The sequence below is a fragment of the Nyctereutes procyonoides genome, unplaced genomic scaffold (assembly GCF_905146905.1).
Source record: "Nyctereutes procyonoides isolate TBG_1078 unplaced genomic scaffold, NYPRO_anot_genome, whole genome shotgun sequence".
Taxonomy (NCBI): Eukaryota; Metazoa; Chordata; class Mammalia; order Carnivora; family Canidae; genus Nyctereutes; species Nyctereutes procyonoides.
In genome coordinates this window covers 4202257-4221703 of record NW_026575052.1, presented here as the reverse complement: position 1 = coordinate 4221703, position 19447 = coordinate 4202257, and the positions used below count along the sequence as shown (strand labels likewise).

At 48.8% G+C, this 19447-nt stretch overlaps 1 protein-coding gene across 1 annotated transcript in view; it reads left to right on the top strand.

The window, feature by feature from the left end:
- The window catches only part of SPATA21 (spermatogenesis associated 21), a 28177-nt gene extending 8826 nt beyond the window's left edge, over window positions 1-19351 (top strand). The window contains exons 7-14 of the mRNA XM_055332315.1: window positions 250-629; window positions 981-1069; window positions 2873-3010; window positions 5369-5440; window positions 5556-5673; window positions 17003-17175; window positions 18020-18197; window positions 18747-19351. Of these exons, the coding sequence (XP_055188290.1) occupies window positions 250-629; window positions 981-1069; window positions 2873-3010; window positions 5369-5440; window positions 5556-5673; window positions 17003-17175; window positions 18020-18197; window positions 18747-18804 (1206 nt within the window). The 3' untranslated portion in view covers window positions 18805-19351. The remainder of the gene's footprint in view (window positions 1-249; window positions 630-980; window positions 1070-2872; window positions 3011-5368; window positions 5441-5555; window positions 5674-17002; window positions 17176-18019; window positions 18198-18746) is intronic.
- Window positions 19352-19447: the final 96 nt, after the last annotated feature.

The window sequence follows — 19447 nt, the reverse complement described above, 5'->3', positions numbered from 1 at the left end:
GGAGGCTGTGCTGATCCCAGCGAAGGAAACGAGTGATGGGGCGGCGTTGACCCACTCGAGGCCCCGGCTTGTGGCACTGGGGGACAGCAGAGCCCAGGCGGGTGCACGGGAGGTTGCAGGGGATCCTCCAGGGGCCCAGACAGGACGGGCAGTGCGAGGCTGCGGTGGAGAGCGAGTGGCAGGGGAAGCTTTGTGGGACAGTCTGGTGGCTGGAGGCCTCCCGGATCCGCCCCCCTGTCCTGTCCCCAGGAGGTGAGGGACCCAGTGCAGAAGCGGCCTCCGGAGCCCAGGGTGGCCGCAGGGGCCCAGACCCTCGGGAACCTCCGGCAGGGCTTCATGAAGTGCTTGCTCCAAGTGGAGGAGGAGGAGGCCACCCGCCGGAGGGCGGCCAAGGCCTGGAGGTCCCCGCGGACCCTGACCCCCGCGCCCGCCTCGGCCCCCCAGAGCCTGCCCCCAGCCCTGCCTCAGAGCCCGGCCTCGGCCCCTGCCATGGGTCCCTCCTGGGCCCGGGCGCCTGCCCCCCGGGGGTCCCCCAGCCTGGCCTCGGGGCCCGTCGCAGGCCTGGACACGGGCTGGAGAAGAGCAGAGCCCTGGAGCGGGGACAGGAGCCTGACCGGCACCAAGGCGCGGTAGGGGCCACCCCGAAAGGGCGCGCCGTCCTTGGTGGCTCCCGTCTAGACTCTTGCCCCTGCCACCGCACCTGTTCCCTCTCGGGGTCCCCCCCCCCCACGTAGCTCCTTTTCCCCATCCCTGCCAGCTTTTCTCTTTCCAATTCCCTGACGGCGTGTCCCTCCCCTTCACGTCCCCTGACCCCTGCCTTGTCCTCCCCAGGGTCACTCCGAGGCCCCCTGACCTCCCGGAGCCGCCCCCCGGGGTCCTCCCCTGCCCCCCTTCCCCTGGCCCTCTCCTCACGCTTGGGGGCCGCCGGGCCGGGGCGGGGTGGCTGGATGTGCGCCCTGTGCCCGGCCTGTCCTCAGCAGGCAGGAGCTGGAGGAGCGCGGCCTCTTCACGCTCTACCAGACCTGGGACAAGAGGCTCGAGGAGCAGCTCACCGTGAGGCAGGAGGAAGGTGAGGGCGCAGGCCTGCCCGGGAAGCCCGATGCCCACCACAGCCCTGGGCCACGGCCGGGGGCGGGGGGGGCAGCCAGAGCCAACCCTGGGCCCTCTCCCTGGGGTCCAATCCTCTTCCAGGTCCAGAGCCACCTCTCCGAGTAAGTGGAGCGGGTCCTGCAAACTTCTATATGTTTCGGAGGCATTTCAGGCTCCTGCAACCCAAGCCCATCACCCCCGTGGCCTCTGGAGGTGGCTTGCGGTGGGGAGGCAGGGCTCTGGGGCTCCCCGGCTGCCCCAGACCATCCCTTACGGTGTAACAAGACAAGGGGACCCTGGACAAGTCCCATTTCCCACCGCAACCTCCCCACCCCCTCCAAAAAATGCTAAAGTTCTGAACAACCGCCTGGGGGAGACTCTGTGCCCTTCGTCTCCATCGTTCTTGGCGCTGGGCCACAGGACCCCACTTGCCCCCAGGAGGAGGAGGAGGAGGAGGGAGCTCTGAGCCCCAGCCCAGGCCCCGCAGATCCCGCGTCTGTCCTCCCTCCGCCCTTCACTCCTCCCCCAGATCTGTGGCCTCTCCACTGGCCCCTTCTTCTGACTTCCTGAATGCGCTCTCTGGCTCCCCATGACCCCCTCCTCGCTCCTTTAGCATTCCAACTCTCTAGCCATTTTCGGAGAGGCCCTTCTGCCCCACACCCTAGAGCAGAGTTCACGGGCAACGTGCTTCTGTGGCTCAGAGACGCGGGGTTCCCACCAAGACCGACCGTCAGCCCCCTCCGGCTGCCCCGCTCTGATGGCCCAAACCACCAAGCACTACGGTCACATCTGATTTTAAGAACCATTCTGTTCTTTCCCTTTTTTAGTGTGCCTGCCCTTGGTGGGTCCCCACTGCCCCCAACCCTAGACCCTAGTCCCCCTTCCCCTCCCCATTTCAGTTCTGTGTGTCAGGGAGCTATCACGTGCCAGGCACTGAATTGACACAACTGCTCTCGGAGGATGGACTGCTCTGTCCCTCTCACAGATAAGAAAATCGAGGCTCAGAGATGTACGGTGACGTGCCCGTGGCAGTTGTGAATGGTCGGCTTGTGCTGCCGTAGTGGAGCATCACATAGATCAGGAGGTCACAGGTCTCAGATCAGGGTGTCAGCAGATTTGGTTTCTCCTGAGGCCTCTCCCCTCGGCCTGCAAGTGGCCGCCTTCTCCTGTGTCCTCACGTGGACATTCCTCTGCGCACACACATCCCGGGTGTCTCTTGTGTTTCCACATGTCCTTTTCTTATAAGGACCCCAGTCAGATTGGGTTAGGGCCCACGTTACTGTCTCATTTTAACTTAACCACCTCTTTAAAGGCCTGTCACTAAACACAGTCACACGCTAAGGTACTGGCGGTTAGGGCTTCAACAGAAGAATTTCGGTGGCATGCTGTAAGCCTCAGTTTCCCTACCATGGCCAAAGGAACAAGCATTCCACTCCCACGAGGCTGTTGGAAGAATTAAAGGAACACGTGGCTCTAGAGAGCCTAGCACAGTGCCTGGCACGTGGTAGGGGTGCCCTAACGTGGGTGTGCTCCTGGCACAAAGTGAAGGTCACTAACGAGCTTAGCTTTTGCACACCCGCTGGACCCTTGGCCTGACCCTGGAACAGAGCGGAGTGAGCGAGTGTGACTGCGCCTTCCACTGCCACTCTCGTAGTTGCCTGTGCCCCTCTGCCCAGCCATGGGGGTACAGGATGCAGGACAGGAGGGTGGTTGGAAGGGGCGAGATGGACGAGGTGGGAACCAGGCGTGTCCTCGCCTCACGTGACCCCGCTGTCCGCCCCAGCCTTCCGCAGTTACTTTGAGATCTTCAATGGCCACGGCGAGGTGGATGCACAGAGCCTGGGGAACATCCTGCTGCTGGTGGGCATCTCCCTGACGCCGGCTCAAGTAGAGGATGCCCTGATGAGTGCTGATGTCGATGGTGAGTGGGGGGAGGTGTCCTCCGGAGTCCCGGGCAGGGCCAGCAAGGTGAGGCCTTTGCTGGCTGCGTGTGGTTTGATGCTCTGCTGTTGCGGTCTGGAGATTTTTCATAAATTTTTGAGTGAGGGGCCCCATCCTGCGTGTCCATTTTGCACCGGCACCTGCAAACGATGTAGTTGGTCCTGGCCCCCAGAGTTAATGCTCTCTGAGCACCTACTCAGTGCCAGGTGCTGGGGACTCAGAGATGACCATGACCTACCTCTTGACCCCAGGATGTAGGTGATCTCTGAGATCCCTCCCTTCTAGGCCTGCGTGTGTGCTCCACAGGACATTCTCCCATGAATTGGTCACTCATTTGATGAGCTGTGTGACATGGGACAAGTCACTGAAGTCCACCAAGCCTCAGTTTCTGTACAAAGGGGCTGAGAGCAGTATCCATCTCACCAGGCTGCTGCAAAGCAAAAGAGATAATCCAGGCAGAGCTTTGAGCTCAATGCCTGGTGCACAGAATGTGTCCAGGAGACACTGAGCTGCTAGTATTATTCATCCAGTAAATATTTATTAAATGCCCACTGTTTGCACATTTCTGTGCTGGGCACTGAGAATGAAGAGATATGTAAGACCCAGGAGACCTGCATTTGAGATGCTCACACAGCGACACAGGAGTGAGAGTCACCAAAAGAAGCAGCGCTTACGGTGGCTTGGAGGAAGGGATCAGGAAGGAAGGCTTCCTGGAGGAGGTGATGCTTGAGCCAAATTGTGAAAGCTTAAATATTGATTAGGCAGGGACTGAAGGAAGAAGGGCATTCCTCTTGCTAGAAATAAAATACGCAAAGGGAAGAGAATGCAGCGTGAGAGGAACCCCATGTGGTTTGGTTGGCTGGACACAGGACATGGGGAGCAGTGGGGCTGTAGGGGCCTGAGGCCTGGGCACACTCCATCACTGCACGGGGGGCGAATCCACACACACAAGCCCGAAATTGAGCCCAGCTCTGCCCCTATGTGACTCTCGGCAACAGCTTGCTTTTCTCTGTGCCTTAGGCTCCATCTGTGACATGGGGATAAGAGGCACCTCCAGAGGGTGATTAGAGACCATTCATCTGTCTAGTAGTTCAGAAAACATCTGCTGAGACTTACTTGTCTTTTTTTTTTTTTAAGATTTTATTTATTTATTCATGAGAGACACAGAGAGAGGCAGAGGGAGAAGCAGGCTCCCTGCGGGGAGCCTGATGGGGGACTTGATCTCAGGACCCTGGGGTCATGACCTGACCCAAAGACAGATGCTCAACCACTGAGCCACCCAGGAGCCCTGACTTACCCGTCTTGTATTAAAAGTTTTATTTTAAAAAATAAAATTAAATAAATAAATAAACAAACAAATAAATAAAAAGTTTTATTTATTTAAGTCATCTCTACCCCCAACGTGGGGCTTAAAATCACAACCCTGAGATCAAGAGTCGCGTGTTCCACCAATCGAACCAGCCAGGCGCCCCCAAGATCTTCCCGTCTTAAGCCCTGAGGACCATAGTGCAGAACCAAACAGACCCAGTCCCTGCCTTCCGGCACCTCCATTAAATTCCAGACCTTATGAGTTGTGGTTGAAATACAGGGTTTTATGAGTGTGTATTGGGCAGCTGACCCGGTCAGATCTGACGTCTCTGGGGCAGGGACGGTCAAGCAGAAGCATGCATAGGATGTTGACTAAGGGGTTGGAGGGCAGTGGAGAGGATTCTAGGAAGAAGCAGCATGTGCAAAGGCCCAGAGCAGGGAACATGGCCCCAGTGGAAGAAGAGATCCATGCTGGGGGCGCTTGGCCCCAGGTGAGACTGGAGACAGGTAATGGAGCAGGTCCTGAAGGGCCTGGAAGGCCGAGGTGGGAATCTTGTGGGTATAGAATTCTCATGCAGTGACTAGCACTTGGTAATAATAACAGTTAATGACATTTAGTGAACTTGTATAATACACACAGCCCTGTTCTAAGCACTCTGCTTCGTTTGATCTCCCATGAGATAGGTAATGGTTATCCTCCCCTATAGATGAGAAAGTTAAGGCCTAGGGGGGTTTGGGGCTTTGCCAAGGTCTCATGGATAGTAAGTGAAGGACCAGGGATGTGAGCCCATGCTGCTGCCTCTAGGATCTGGGAGCCTCCAACACTGGAGATTTTAATTTTCACCTTCTACTTTTCAGTGTGCACTGCACTTGCTGCATTGAATGTGTGCTATATACGTGGTGCATACGTGTCTCCTGTGTGTTTTATAACCAAACCCATTGAGTAAATGATAATAACCGTGCCCAGGCTGCAATGCCTGGGCCCACGCTGGAAGGCCCCTGCCCACTGTTCTACCTCTGGCCTCTGCAGGAGATGGTCGTGTAGGCTTCAAGGACTTCCTGGCTGTGCTGACAGACACCAGGCGCTTCTTCTGCTCCGTGGGTGAGTAGGGACAAGCCCAGAGGAAGGGGAGCTTGGTGAGGAGCTTGGTGGCTGGTGGACAGTGGGCCTCCGGAACTACCAAATGGTAATTGCAGACATCATCCCATGTCCCCAGAACAGAACTCCCTGGCGGACATGGCTCCCCCCAACCCCCACACCCTATTCTTTGAGATCCTGTCCCTGCTGGTGGAGATGCTGGCCTTACCTGAGACAGCCTTAGAGGAGATCACCAAGTGAGTGGGGTGGTGGTTGGGGGTGGAGGGTTGCAGACACAGAAATGGCTCCTAGTATTTTGGGCAGCTGAGGAACTTTGAGAGTTAGGACTCTTAGTTGCAAGTGAAAAACATCCACATAAAACTGGTTTAAGCAAAAAGAGACTGTATTGGCTCACATAACCGATCATGGCTGCAAGAATGGCTGGATCCAGGAGATCAGATGATACCAGGAAGGCTATCTCTCCTGCTCATCTCTGTACCCTGGATTCAAGCTCAGCTAGGCTCTTCTCACAGTGGGAAGAATGCCAGCCGTCAGCCCCATGCTCCTACCCCTCTAGTCGAACAGATTCAGCAATAAGAGGAATTCTTTCTTGTGGTACCCCACACAGCATCCCAGAACAGGAATGTGCTGGAGACTGCCCGGGGCCAGAGAGCGCTGGGGATGGAAGCCTCCGCATGTCTCCAGAGTGGGCTGGGGTGGTGGTAGTGGTTCAGCTAAGGAAGGTATAGCTACATACAAAAGGAACATCAACACTCCAGGGCTAAAAGCAAAGCGTGCTGGCAAAATGGCCCAGCTGGTCTCTCTGTGTGTCACATAGAGGCTTGTCCCTGCCACTGAGACCAGGCCTCGTCCGCATGGGGCCAGAGGAGGAGGAAAGAGAGCAGGCTATTTCAGCAACATCACCTTGGCAATCCCAAGACAAAAGGCCTTTTTTCCTCCCAGCATCTATAAATCACTCTAAATATATATGATTCTGAAGAACATAAATGTATAATTTTAAAAACAACAAAACAAATTCCCCATGTGTCCATTTCCCCAGTTGACAAATAGATCATTTCTGGGACTCCTGGGTGGCTCAGTCAGTTAAGCATCTGCCTTCGGCTCAGGTCAGGATCCCAGAGTCCTGGGATCGAGTCCCTCATCGGGGTCCCTGCTCGGTGGGGAATCTGCTTCTCCCTCAGTCCGGCCCTCCCCCTGCTCATGCTTGCACGCGCTCTCTCTCTCTGAAATTAAAAAAAAAAAAAACTCTTTAAAAATGGATCATTTCCAATAACATCGAAGCCCTGTGTGCCCTCCCCCAATCACAAAGCACTCTCTCCCCAAATAAGAACTAACCATTACTCTCTTGCTTTCTGTTTTAAATTTTCACTGCTTGTTTTTTTCCCTTTGTTTACCGAAAATTTCAAATACACAGCAAAATGAAGAGAATTTCACAGTGAACGTTTATATACGCACCACCTAGATTCCACCGTTGCCTTTCTCCCATGCTTGTTTTATCTACCCATCCCTCTATTCATCAATCCATTTGGGTAATTTTTTATTCACTTCAAGATAAATGATCTTCAGTATTCTCTAAATACTTGAGCATACGTATCAATAACTAAAGATCGTTGCTTATTTAGGGCTTTCTTTTTTCATTATTTGAGGTATAATTTACATACAGGTGAAACACACACATCACTAGCGTGTGACTCTCAGCAAATGCTCACACCCGAGCAACCTGCACCCCCCTCTCAAGTTATGTAGAACTTTACCATCACTCCTGAAAGTGCCCCTCAGGATCCTTGCCAGTCGGTCTCCGAACCCACCCCTGTGGAGGCAATCACTCTCCTCGTTTGTTTTCCATCACGGATTGGTTTTCCCTTTTGGCAACCTCACACCGATGGAGGTGCCCAGTGTCAGCTTCTCCACTTGTCCGTGTCGTTGTGGATGTCAGTGTTCACCTCTTTCTTTCTTTCTTTCTTTCTTTCTTTCTTTCTTTCTTTCTTTCTTTTTTTTTTTTTAAGATTTTATTTATTTATTCACAAGAGACACAGAAAAAAGAGAGAGGCAGAGACACAGGCCGAGGGAGAAGCAGGCTCCATGCAGGGAGCCCGACGTGGGACTCGATCCCGGGTCTCCAGGATCACGCCCGAGGCTCAAAGCAGGCGCTAAACCGCTGAGCCACCCGGGGATCCCCTGTCCACCCCTTTCTGTTGCCAAGTGGCGTTCCACCCACCGACCTCCCTCGGTTGATTCATCCATCCCTTTACTGATGGGTTTCTCAGCGGTCCCCAGTGGGGGCTTATAATGAATAAAACTGCCACTAACATTTTTTGTACAAGTCCTTGGGTGGACACATCCGTTTGTTTCTCTTGGCTGAATATGCAGAAGGGAATTGCAGGCAGGTGCATTTTACTTCGGAGAACTCGCCAGAATTTTTTCCCCCAGTGGTTGTACCATTTTACGATCCCACCATTACTATGAGACATGGAGTGGCGCTTTCTGCTCTTGACTCCCACTTGTTTGTACTCCTGAACACTTGTTCAGCTTTTCATAAACTTTATACGAGCGGACTCCTACTGTAGTCTTTTGTTACCTGTTGGTTCTCCTCCACGTTATGCATTTGTGATCTCTTCACGTTCTTGTGGGTAATTATCGGTCATTTGTCCTTCTCACTGCTCCGTACTATTACGTGCGACTGTATCACAATATGCTTATTCTTTTTTTTTTAAAGATTTTATTTATTTATTCATATGAAAGACACAGAGAGAGAGGCAGACGGAGAAGCAGGCTCCATGCTGGGAGCGCGATGTGGGACTCGATCCCTGGTCTCCAGGATCACGGCCTGAGCCAAAGGCAGGCGCCAAACCGCTGAGCCACCCAGGGATCCCCACAATATGCTTATTCATTCTGCTGATAGGCGTTAGGGCTGCGTTCAGTTGCCAGCTGTGGTAGAGACAGTGTGAATATTCTCATATATGTCTCCTGGGACACAGGGGCAAGAGTTTCTCCAGAGCTGTAGTTTTTTTTTTTTAATTTTTATTTATTTATGATAGTCACAGAGAGAGAGAGAGAGAGAGAGAGAGAGAGAGAGAGGCAGAGACACAGGCAGAGGGAGAAGCAGGCTCCATGCACCGGGAGCCCGACGTGGGATTCGATCCCGGGTCTCCAGGATCGCGCCCTGGGCCAAAGGCAGGCGCCAAACCGCTGCGCCACCCAGGGATCCCTAGAGCTGTAGTTTTTAAACTTTATGGCCAACACCCCCTTTAAAAAAAAGATTTTATTTATTGGAGAGAGATAGAGGACTCATGTGTGCATGAGCAGGGGGAGGGACAGAACGAGAGGGAGAAGCAGGCTCCCCACGGAGCAGGGGAGGGGAACCTGACGACACGGGCGGGGCTCGATCCCAGGACCACCGGATCACAGCCTGAGCCGAAGGCCGACATTCAACCACTGAGCCACCCAGACAAATGGCATTGTCACACAATATTGCAGATCTCTTCAGAGTCTGGCGGAAAAGAAGACGGTTTTCCGTCTCATATTTGCTTTGCATTCAGTCTGTTGCAATACGTTGCTGTGCTTGAAGTGTATACAGAACTCTGGCCGCACAAATAAATCACAGGATGAGGGAGTATTTTACTAGCCTTTTCATTTATACCTACATATCGTGTGGATTTTTTTCTTTGATATTGCACCAGACTTGATAAGTGGTAGAGCCTTATATGGTTAAGATGTAGAATCAGAAACCAAATCAATGAACTTTTGGTACATTTTTATTTATTTTTTTAAAAGATTTTCTTTATTTATTTTTAGAGAAGGAGGGCATGGAGAGGAGCAGAGGGGGAGGGAGGGGAAGGAGCAAAGAATCCCAAGCGGACTCCATGCTGAGCAAGGAGCCCGATGCGCGGCTTGATATCACGACTCTGAGATCATGACCTGAGCCGAAACCAAGTCAGGTGCTCAACAGACTGAGCCAGCCAAGTGCCCCTATACTCTTTCATATTTTTAAAGTCTATTTATTTAATCACTCTCAAGGGGCCACCTAGGTGGCTCAGTGGTTGAGCATCTGCCTTTGGCTCAGGGCATGATCTCGGGGTCCTGGGATCGAGTCCCAACATCAGGCTTCCTGCATGGAGCCTGTTTCTCCCTCTGCCTGTGTCTCTGCCTCTCTCTGTGTCTCTCACGAATAAATAAATGAAATCTTTTTTTTTTTTTTAAAGCACTCTCTACACCCAACATGGGGCTCAAACTCTTGATCCTGAGATCAAGAGCGGCATGCTCTATGGACTGCCAGCTGGAAGTCCCTGTACTTAAATGAAAGAATCCACTCGTCTGTCTTGTAGTTTGAATGGCTCTTCTTTGAGTTTTTATAACATGCACTGGGCATTTGGAAAGTATTGCGTATCTTCTAAATGTTGACATGTTTCATTTTAATTAATAAATATATATTTGCTAGTATATATATATATATACACTGTGATATTATATTTTAATTAATATCACCACTAATATCAGAAAAGTCTAAGTATTAGAATTATTGTGTGTGGCTATAGTTCATTCATTTTCACTGCCAAATGCTATTTTGTCTGACATGTACACGACCATGTTAATGGATTTAAGTTTCCCAGAATTCTAACTTTTTCTTGAAAACTTTAATTTTATCAACAAATGCTATCAGTTGTTCTTGAAGGGATGGGCTATCACTCAGTCATTTAACCAACTAAGTCAGCCAGGTGCCCCTCAAGTGCTTTTAACTAAAATAACCACATGTCCAAGTGTCCTGTTTTGCAGTGGAATGCCCTGAACTCCTTCATTTCCCCACTACCTGAAACTTTCCTATGAATGTGATATATTAAAAGCTTAGCTAGAAGCACCTGGATGGCTCAGTGGTTGAGCATCTGATTTTGGCTCAGGGCATGATCCCAGGGTCCTGGGATTGAGTCCCACGTTGGGCTCCCTGCAGGGAGCCTGCTTCTCCCTCTGCCTGTGTCTCTGCCTCTCTGTGTCTCTCATGAATAAATAAATAAAATCATTAAAAAAAAAAAAAGCTTAGCTAGCGACTATGGGGAGAAATTCAAGTTAGAATTTGTGAAATAAGATAGCTCTAGAAGGGGGTAAAACAAGTGTAACAAGTAGAAAAAACAAATCTGGGTGCCTGAGTGGCTGTCAGTTAAGGATCTGCCTTTGGCTCAGGTCATGATCCTGGGGTCCTGGGATTGAGCCCCCACATCGGGCTCCCTTCTCAGCTGGGACTTTGCTTCTCCCTCTGCCTCTGCCATGCCCCCCTGCTCATTCTCTCTCACACACACACTCTCTCTTGCATAAATAAATCCTTAAGAAAAAAAAAAAAAAGAACAAATGTAGCATGATGTCCCATAGTTCACTGACTCAGTCTTAGTCCCAAGACTAGGTCAATTCAGTTTGTATTCATCCTACTTTGGGGTCATTGAACTTCTTGGGTTTATTTATAATTCATAGCTTTTATCATAATTCTCTTTTTTGGGTACATTTTTCTGTAAGTAATATTTTTATATGCCCCCCTCCTCTCCTTCTAGGACTCCAATTTCATAGCATTTAAAATTGTTTCATCAGTCATTGAGCAGGCTGTGATCATTGTATCTCGAATTTTCTCTCTGGATTTCTATTGCTAAGTATTCAAGTTTGCTGATCTTTTCTTTGCAGTATCTAAGCTCCTTTATTTTTTTTCTATTTTTTCTATTTTTTTTCTAACCTCCTTTAAACTCATCCAATGAATTTTTCATTTCAGCTATTGCATTTTTTAATATTTAAATATTTCATTTGGTTCTATTTCAAAATATATATATTTAGAAATTTTTAAAATTTATTTATTCATGAGAGACACACTTGGTCCAGGACCACAACCTGAGCCAAAGGCAGGCACTCGGGCAACCTGGGTGGCTCAGCGGTTTAGCGCCGCCCTTGGCCCAGGGCGTGATCCTGGAGACCCAGGATCGAGTCCCACGTCGGGCTCCCTGCGTGGAGCCTGCTTTTCCCTCTGCCTGTGTCTCTGCCTCTCTCTCTGTGTGTCTCTCATGAATAAAAAAAAAAAAAAAAAAAAAAAAGGCAGGCACTCAACCACTGAGCTATCCAAGTGCCCCTCATTTGGTTCTATTTCATAGTTTTAATTTTCTCCTCATGTTCATATTTCCTTTAAATCCTTGAGCATAATTATAATAGCTCATTTAAGGTGGTCTTCTGCTAATTCCATCATCTTTGCCATTTCTGTATCTGATTATATAAACTTATTTTTCTTTTTTTATTGATCACTTTCCTGCTTCTTATGTCTGCTAATTTTTTATTGGATGCTAGATATTATGGCACTTCCTTTATTGAGTGTATTTTGTTCTTTAAAGAATTGAACTCGAGGGACGCTTGGATGGCTCAGCGGTTGAGCATCTGCCTTAGGCTCAGGGTGTGATCCTGGGATCCAGGATCCTGTGAGGAGCCTGCTTCTCCCTCTGCCTGTGTCTCTCTGCCTCTATCTCTCTGTACCTCTCATGAATAAATAAATAAATCATAAAAAAAAAAAGAATTGAACCCGAGAGCAGGTGGTTAAGTTACTGAGGATTGTCTTCTTTTTTTCAAGGTTTATTTTATTTTATTTTATTTTATTTTATTTTATTTTATTTTAAGTAAACTCTACCCCCAACATGGGGCTCATATTCATGACCCTGAGATCAAGAGCCACATGCTGTACCAACTGAGCCAGGCAGGTATCCCTTGTTCAAGGTTTTAAAGCTTTGTCAGGGAGGGTCTGGTATAGTCTCTACATAGGGCTGATTTACTCCCAACTACTGAAAAAGAACTCATCTAAGAGCTCTACTAATTCCACAGGTGTTCAAGAACATCTTTCTGCTCTGCCTGTTTGAAACTCATGTGTCTCTCAGTCCTAGGTAAACTCTGGTAATTACTTGGTTTTTGTTCTTTGTCTGGCTTCATAAAATTTTACACTATGTATGTACTGCTTAGTATGCAACTATGCGCTATGTATGTACTGCATGTTTCTGCAACTCTTTCTTTGCATGGCTCCCATCTCTTTGATATCCTGATATACTAATCCCAGTGGCCTCCATCTTCACCAATTACAATGTCTGTCCCCTTACCTCAGTGAGTCTACTGTTCTGCCTGGATGCAGAACACCGCATCGGAGTCCAGAAGGTACCTCCAGGCAAATTTTTGTAGAGACCATTAAGCTCACCTCATTGGTTTATTTTCTCTCAGGGATTATAGTCTTGTGTTGCCTGTTGTTCAATATCTGACAGGTTTCATATATTTTGTCCATGTATAGTTATTTACAGCAAGAGGATAATTTCAGCACCAGTTCCTTCATTATGGCCAGAAATGGAATTCTATTCATTTGTCTTCAATTTTTTTTCTGTTCTTCAGATTGGATGATTTCTATTGATCTGTCTTCAAGTTTACTAATTCCTTTTCTTGCTATCTCCAATCTGCTGTGAAGTTTATTCAGTTACGTTTTCACTTCAGTTATTGTACCTTTTGGTTCTAGAACTTCCATTTGTTTCATGTTTATTGTTTCTATTTCTCTATTCATTGAGATCACATTTTCCTTCAATTATTTGAATATATTTTTAATAGTTCCTTTAAAAAATATTTTATTTATTTATTTGAGAGTGAAAGACCATGAGTGGGGGGAGGGGCAGAGAGCAAGAGAAGCAGATCCCTGCTGTGCAGGGAGCCTGACGTGGGGCTCAATCCCAGGATCCCAAGATCATGACCTGAGCTGAAGGCAGATGCTTAACTGTCTAAGCCACCCAAGTCTCCCTTTAATAGCTCCTTTAAAGCCGTTGTCTACTAAGTCCAATGTCTGGACTTCCTCAAGGTTGCTTTCCATGAGTTTATTTTTATAGGTCTTACTATGGGCCACATTTTGCATGTCTAATTTTTAAAAAAGATTTTATTTATTTTAGAGAGAAAAGTGAGCAAGTGAGCAGGGAAGAGGGAAGAGGGGCAGATGGAGATTGAGAGAAACTCAAGCAGATTCTCACTGAGTGTAGAGCCCAACTTGGGGCTCGGTATCAGGAGTCTGCAATCATGACCTGAGCCAAAACCAAGTCAGACACTTAACTGACAGAGCCACCCAGGCACCCCATGCATGTCTGATAGTTTATTGTGTCCTGAACATTTTAGATGATGATTTAGAGATTGGATTCTGTTTTGTTTGGACATCAAACTCTTCCTTTGATGAGTGTTAATTTTTTGTTCTTGTAGGCAGTTCAGATTACTGACTGATCTCTTTAAGTAATCTTGGTTTTTTACTTTGTTGGGGCATATTTGTGAAAGACCCAGGGGCTACATAAACCCTCTAACTTGGTAGACTCAACTTCCAAACTCTGTTTCTCCCGTGGATTTTAGTTTTAAGTAAGGTCTGTAGTAGGCAGAGGTCAACAAATTACGGGCTGCAGGCCACATTCAGCTCACTGTTTTTACACTTAAACTTTTATCAGAACACAGTCACATTCATCCATTCACATAGTGTATGGGTTCCTTCTACTCAGCTTTGCCAGTTATCTATTACTGGCAAAGCTGAGTATCTATTATCACTTCTGTGATAATGAAGTTGTCTACTTCTCCTTGTAGTTATATCAGATTTTGCTTTATATTTCATGTTTAGAATTTCATATTCCCAGGGATCCCTGGGTGGCTCAGTGGTTTAGCGCCTGCCTTCGGGGCAGGGCATGATCCTGGAGTCCCGGGATCAAGTCCCGGCTCGGGCTCCCTGTATGGAGCCTGCTTCTCCCTCTGTCTGTGTCTCTGCCTCTCTCTCTCTCATGAATAAATAAATAAAATCTTTAAAAAAAAGAAAAAGAAAAAAAAGAATTTCATATTCCCTAATGAATGGGACATGTTATCATTATATGGGAATCATTTGTCTCTCTAGTAATGCTTTTTATCTCAAGGCCTAATTTTTAAAATATAAATATGGCTATACCAACTTCCTTGGGTTAGCATTCAACGGATATAACTTTATCCTTTATTGACTTCCTATTATAGTATGGATTTAGCTATCTGATACAACTATCACCTAAGCTCCCCTCTACCTATCCTAAAATATTGTTTTTGACTAAATGATTTGGGGAAGTTTCTATTATTCTGGCTATGTAATTTTTAATAGCTGAGTATCTTATTATACTATGATTTCATTTCCTTGTCTTTCTAGTTCCTGAAGTTGACAATTGCCTTGATTTTTTTTTTTTAACTCATTCCTTTCCTCTGATTCAGATTCTCTGTTTGTTAGGTTACATGCCTTACTTTTCCTTGGTTTGCTTGATCTTTCTTGGTTTGTTTGGTTTAATTAAAAAATAATGGGAGCATGTTTCCCTAGTAGCTTTTTTTGAGTTACAAAGGCAGTGATTCAACAACTGGCCAGCCCTTGAAATGGCCCTATTCTGTCTTTTCAGTTATAGTGATCTAATCTAAACTTGTCCAACATGGGAGCTCCTTTCACTATCTTCCTTTACCTTTGCCTCTCCTGTATCGGATCTCCTGTTTTCTGTGTTATCTTCCTTTTCTGTTTTGGTTAATGCCCTCATTTTAGAAGAACATGTCCTCCAGTAGCTTTTTGAGAAAGAATGCATGGGATGCAAAATTTTTAAGATTATATGTGTTTGCAAAAGAGTTTATTTTATATTCACACTTACTGAGTAGTTTAGCTGGGTAGAGAATTCTATATTGGTTATATTAGTTCAGGAATAGACCCCAATGCACTATAGTTCACACAAGATAGTTTATTTTTCTCTTATATTAACAGTCCAGAAGGAGCAGGCAGGAAGACAAGGCTGCCCAGCATACAACTTACTGTTTCTTTCTAACTTATTGTTCCACCATTTCCTAGGTCAATCCTAAGCCAATTTACCAGCAACACATTTGAATTCAAGCCCTCAGGAAGGGGAGAGAGGAAGTGCAGAGCAAGCAATTTCCTTTAAAATTGTGACCGAGAAAGTTGCACACACTTTGCTCATGTCCTTTTGGCCCCTGTGGGGTGAAGTTATTTTCTAGATCATCTCTTTACTCAGCATGTGCCTTTTCAGGTCCTAGTTTTACACAGAGGTCTAGATCCAACTCTCATGTGAGGGCTCTGGTCATTTTTTGTGTTCTATGTGAAACTCATCAAACCCCCAAATTTCAGGCCCCAGAGATAGGCATAGACCCTAGCAGCACTAGCAACTTAAGCCTTAAACGTTTCCCAACACCAAGTAGCATGCCCACCCCTCACCACTGCCTCAAAGCCCTGGGTGGTCTGGCTGCCATCCTGCTGCCCACATCTCCCACTCTTCCTCATTTACCAGGCTCTAGCTCCTTCTGGCCTCCTTGCCATTCCTAGAGCTCACTGAGCTCTTTCCTACCTCCTGCCCTTTCCACATGCCATTCCCTCTGTCCAAGACTATTCCTCCAGAGATATCCATTTGACTTGCTCCCTCCCCTCGTTCTGCTCAAATATCACCACCTCTGAGACTTTTGCTGAGCACTGTGAGCAAACTAGCCTCTCATCACTACCCACTCACCAGCTTTTACTTGCTCTCATTACACCCATTACTACTGACATGGTCTTGTATCTATTTTTCATGATCTGACTCTCCCACTAGGTGTGTGCCTAGGTGGTTGATTTAAGAAGGGATTCCAAGGAGGAGCAAGAGAAAGAATGTGAACAGAGGAGGGAGGAACCAATATAAGCATATGTTATTGAGTCAACCACCACCAGGATCTTCTGAGGAGACTATGAATGGTGACTCAGAATTCTGTTAGAAGAAAGAGAAACTTGTATACCTTAGCTGCTAGCTCCTTTAGTCAAGGGTGACCCCCACGGTGGTTTAATTCCCCTGAACTTCTGGATTGCACTCTGGGTGTCAGAGAAGCTCCGGGCAGGAGACTTCTGAGGTGAGGCCACCTCAGACTGCCCCTATGCAAAGCTGCTCGAAGTCCGTGTGGAAGTGGTCATCGCAGCAGTGGCTGGAGTGAGAGAGGGGCTGAGACAGTAGGAGGCAGAAACCTTTCTCCTGCACTGCTTTCCCCAAGCATTCATTCTCCTGAATGAATGTGCGGAGCTGCAGTCTAGTGGGAAGGCAAATAGCAGGGAGTCAAGAAAATAAAACTCGAATCTGCAAGATGAGCAGGTTAATTGCACAGCTGTCTTACAGAGCACTTGTACATCTAAGTAAGAATATCAGCGACAGAAATCACAGGTGACATTTGCCAGGCTCTTTCCGTGGGCCACGTTGCTGAGTGCTTGATGGGCCTTGTTATTTTATCCTATAACACAAAGACTGATCCATTTTACCCAGGAAACCTGAAGCCCAGAGAAGTCCTGTGACTTGCAGTGATAGGGTAGATAACCATTTGACATAAGGGTGACTGGAGGCCAAAGCAAGGCAGTGAGGGGGGAGTTAATGGCAGAGATGGGACTGAAACCCATGTCTCCTAACTCCTGGGCTTGTGTCCCTGTCCCAGAGCTGGCTAGGCAGAACAGGGGCTCCTAAACAGTGAGGGGGGAGGAGGATGAACTAAATACAGCCAGGCTGAGCTGGGTGGGCACTGCCTCCCCAGCTATTACCAGAAGAAGCTGAAGGAAGGCACCTGCAAGGCCCGAGAGATGGAGTTGGCCATAGGCCGGCTGCGGTCCCGGAAGAAGCTTCCCTACAACCCCCAGGAGGCAGACTTGGAAGTCCCAGAACGAAGGGTCCTCAGGATCCTGAGCCGGCTGAAGCAGCAGAACTATGGTGAGGGCCTTGGGCATGGTGAGCACTCTGCTTTCCTGCCCACCTGGCCTCTTTCCCTGGGCCCCGACAGCCAGACCTAGGAGCTGAGAGACATGGTTTCCCACTTCAGGATTAACTGTGTGCATTAGTCAATGATCTGAAAATCACTATCGCTAGCCCTCTGACAAGGGCCTTCTGCACTCTTGCCCTGGGCTTAGCGCTGAGCACACGTTGGTCCCAAGAGCCTCCACTGAGCAGGGTGGGTGATTAGCAATCGTAGATCACCACTAACTGAACACCCACTGTGGTCACTCCCCATGCTAAGCTCTTTGTAAATGTGCTAGAATTTAATCCTCACCATCACGTGTTTACCCCATTTTACAGATGAGAACAGTGAAACTGAGGAAGTCTATGCCCAAGGTCCCACAGCTAACGTGTGTCAGAAAGGGCAGTTTATACCCAGGTCTGACTCCAAAACCTATGCTCTTTTCACTGGGCAAGACTGTCTCCCCTTAAGTGCAGGTGCCAAGTGATGGGCTAGGAGCTTTCCAGAGTCTCTCTAGTGTGCCAGCCAGAATGCAGGACCCATCACCAAGACATATGCTCCTGTGTAAGCTGTTAGCCCTTACACAGTGCTCAGTGTTTAGCTGCACGCTGTGCGTGTATTAGCCCTTTAATCCTCATCGTCAGCTGTGTGGGGTGGGTACTCGCCTCCAGCTTACACAGAGGCTCAGGTTAACGGATCTGCCCAAACCTACCCAGCTTGTTATGTGGCAAAGCTGAGATTTCAGCTGGGTCTGCCTGCCTCCCAAGGCTGGGCTTGCTCTGAAGCATTCCCCTCTCCTGCCTCCTCCTCCCTTGCCAGCTGCCAACCTGCAAAGCCCCTATGCCCAGGTGCCCTGCATCCCACTCTGTCCGAGGTTGGACAAGAAGATGGTTCGTCGGAAGCAGGGCAGCCAGTATGTGCTGGACCCATGCACCCCCACCAGCCTGGGCCCCGACATCCATAGCCTCCTCTTCCAGTCAGGATCTCAAGGAAGCAGGTGGGTGCCCAAGAGGCAGGAGCTCTGGCGCAGGCCCATTCACCTCCTTTTTCACAAGGCCCTGGCCTAACCTGAGGGGAATCCATCCTTCCAAGAGATGATGCCCAGGATACTGCTGCTCCAGGGAGGAAAAGGGGGAAAGGATGGAAGCAGTGAGAAACTAACATACGCTGAGAGCCCATGTACCACACTGGCAGTGCTTAAGTCAGGGCACTTCTTCCTTCCTGTGTCGACACAGTGGTACATACCGTCTTTCTCCTAGGCTGGTACCATCTGCCTTTCTCATGCACGAGGTCAGCTCGCAAGTCTTTTGCCTGAGTATGACTCCATGTTAGGAGCAGTATGAAACAGGCTTGACTGCTGGATGGAGGGAAGCTTCCCCTGCCAATCCCCTTTCAGGCACTTTGGGAACAAAAGGAATCAGGACTTGCAATCAGGCCCCTGAGCCCAACTACTAGGCTCCATTGCTTCCCAGGAAAGCCTCCTCTCCCCTGGGGCACATGGGAATGGCTCATTTCCTCCCACCTTTCTCCTCATCTCTCCCCCTAGGGAACACGGCTCTGAGTGCCGAAAGTGGCTCAGCTCTGTCCTGGCTAGAACGCACTGACCTATGGAGTCCTGACTCCGGGCAGCTGTTCAGGTCATCAGGCAGGTACCGCTGCTGGATTTTGCTTTTGTGGCCTGGTAAGCCAATAAACACCAAGAACCTCAGCTTCTGTGTGTGGGTCAAAGAAGGCCCTCAGGTTTTCCACTTGGCTCTCAGAGTACAGGGCCCCAGCTTCCCTCAGGCTTAGGAAACCCTGAAGCAAGAAACATCTTGAAACCCTGCCAGGGTTGGGACTCCTGCTAAAGGGACCCTGGGTGCAAAGTCTTGACCTTCTATGCACTCTCAAAGCTCAGAGTTGGGACTCTTCAGATGAGTGCTCCTTTGGACTAGGAGCCTCACAAAGGCGAAAGCATCTCTTCCCACTTGCTCGAAGGTAAAGATTCTGGACCCTAAAAGCAGCAGACTGACTTTGCAGAAGGGCAGGAGGGGTCTCAGCCATGCTCTGAGAGGGCCCCGGGCGCTTGGGGGCCTTTCTCATGGAACCTAAGGGTATGTGGGTCTTTGCCCCCCAACCCACACACCACCCCAGGCCTATTTCTCTAACAGAGAGAGCCCCTCCCTGGGACTGAGCAGAGGTAGCTCCCCCAGTGATTAATCAAGCAGGCATAGCAAGAGGTTAGGAGGCCAGGGACTGAAATGAGGA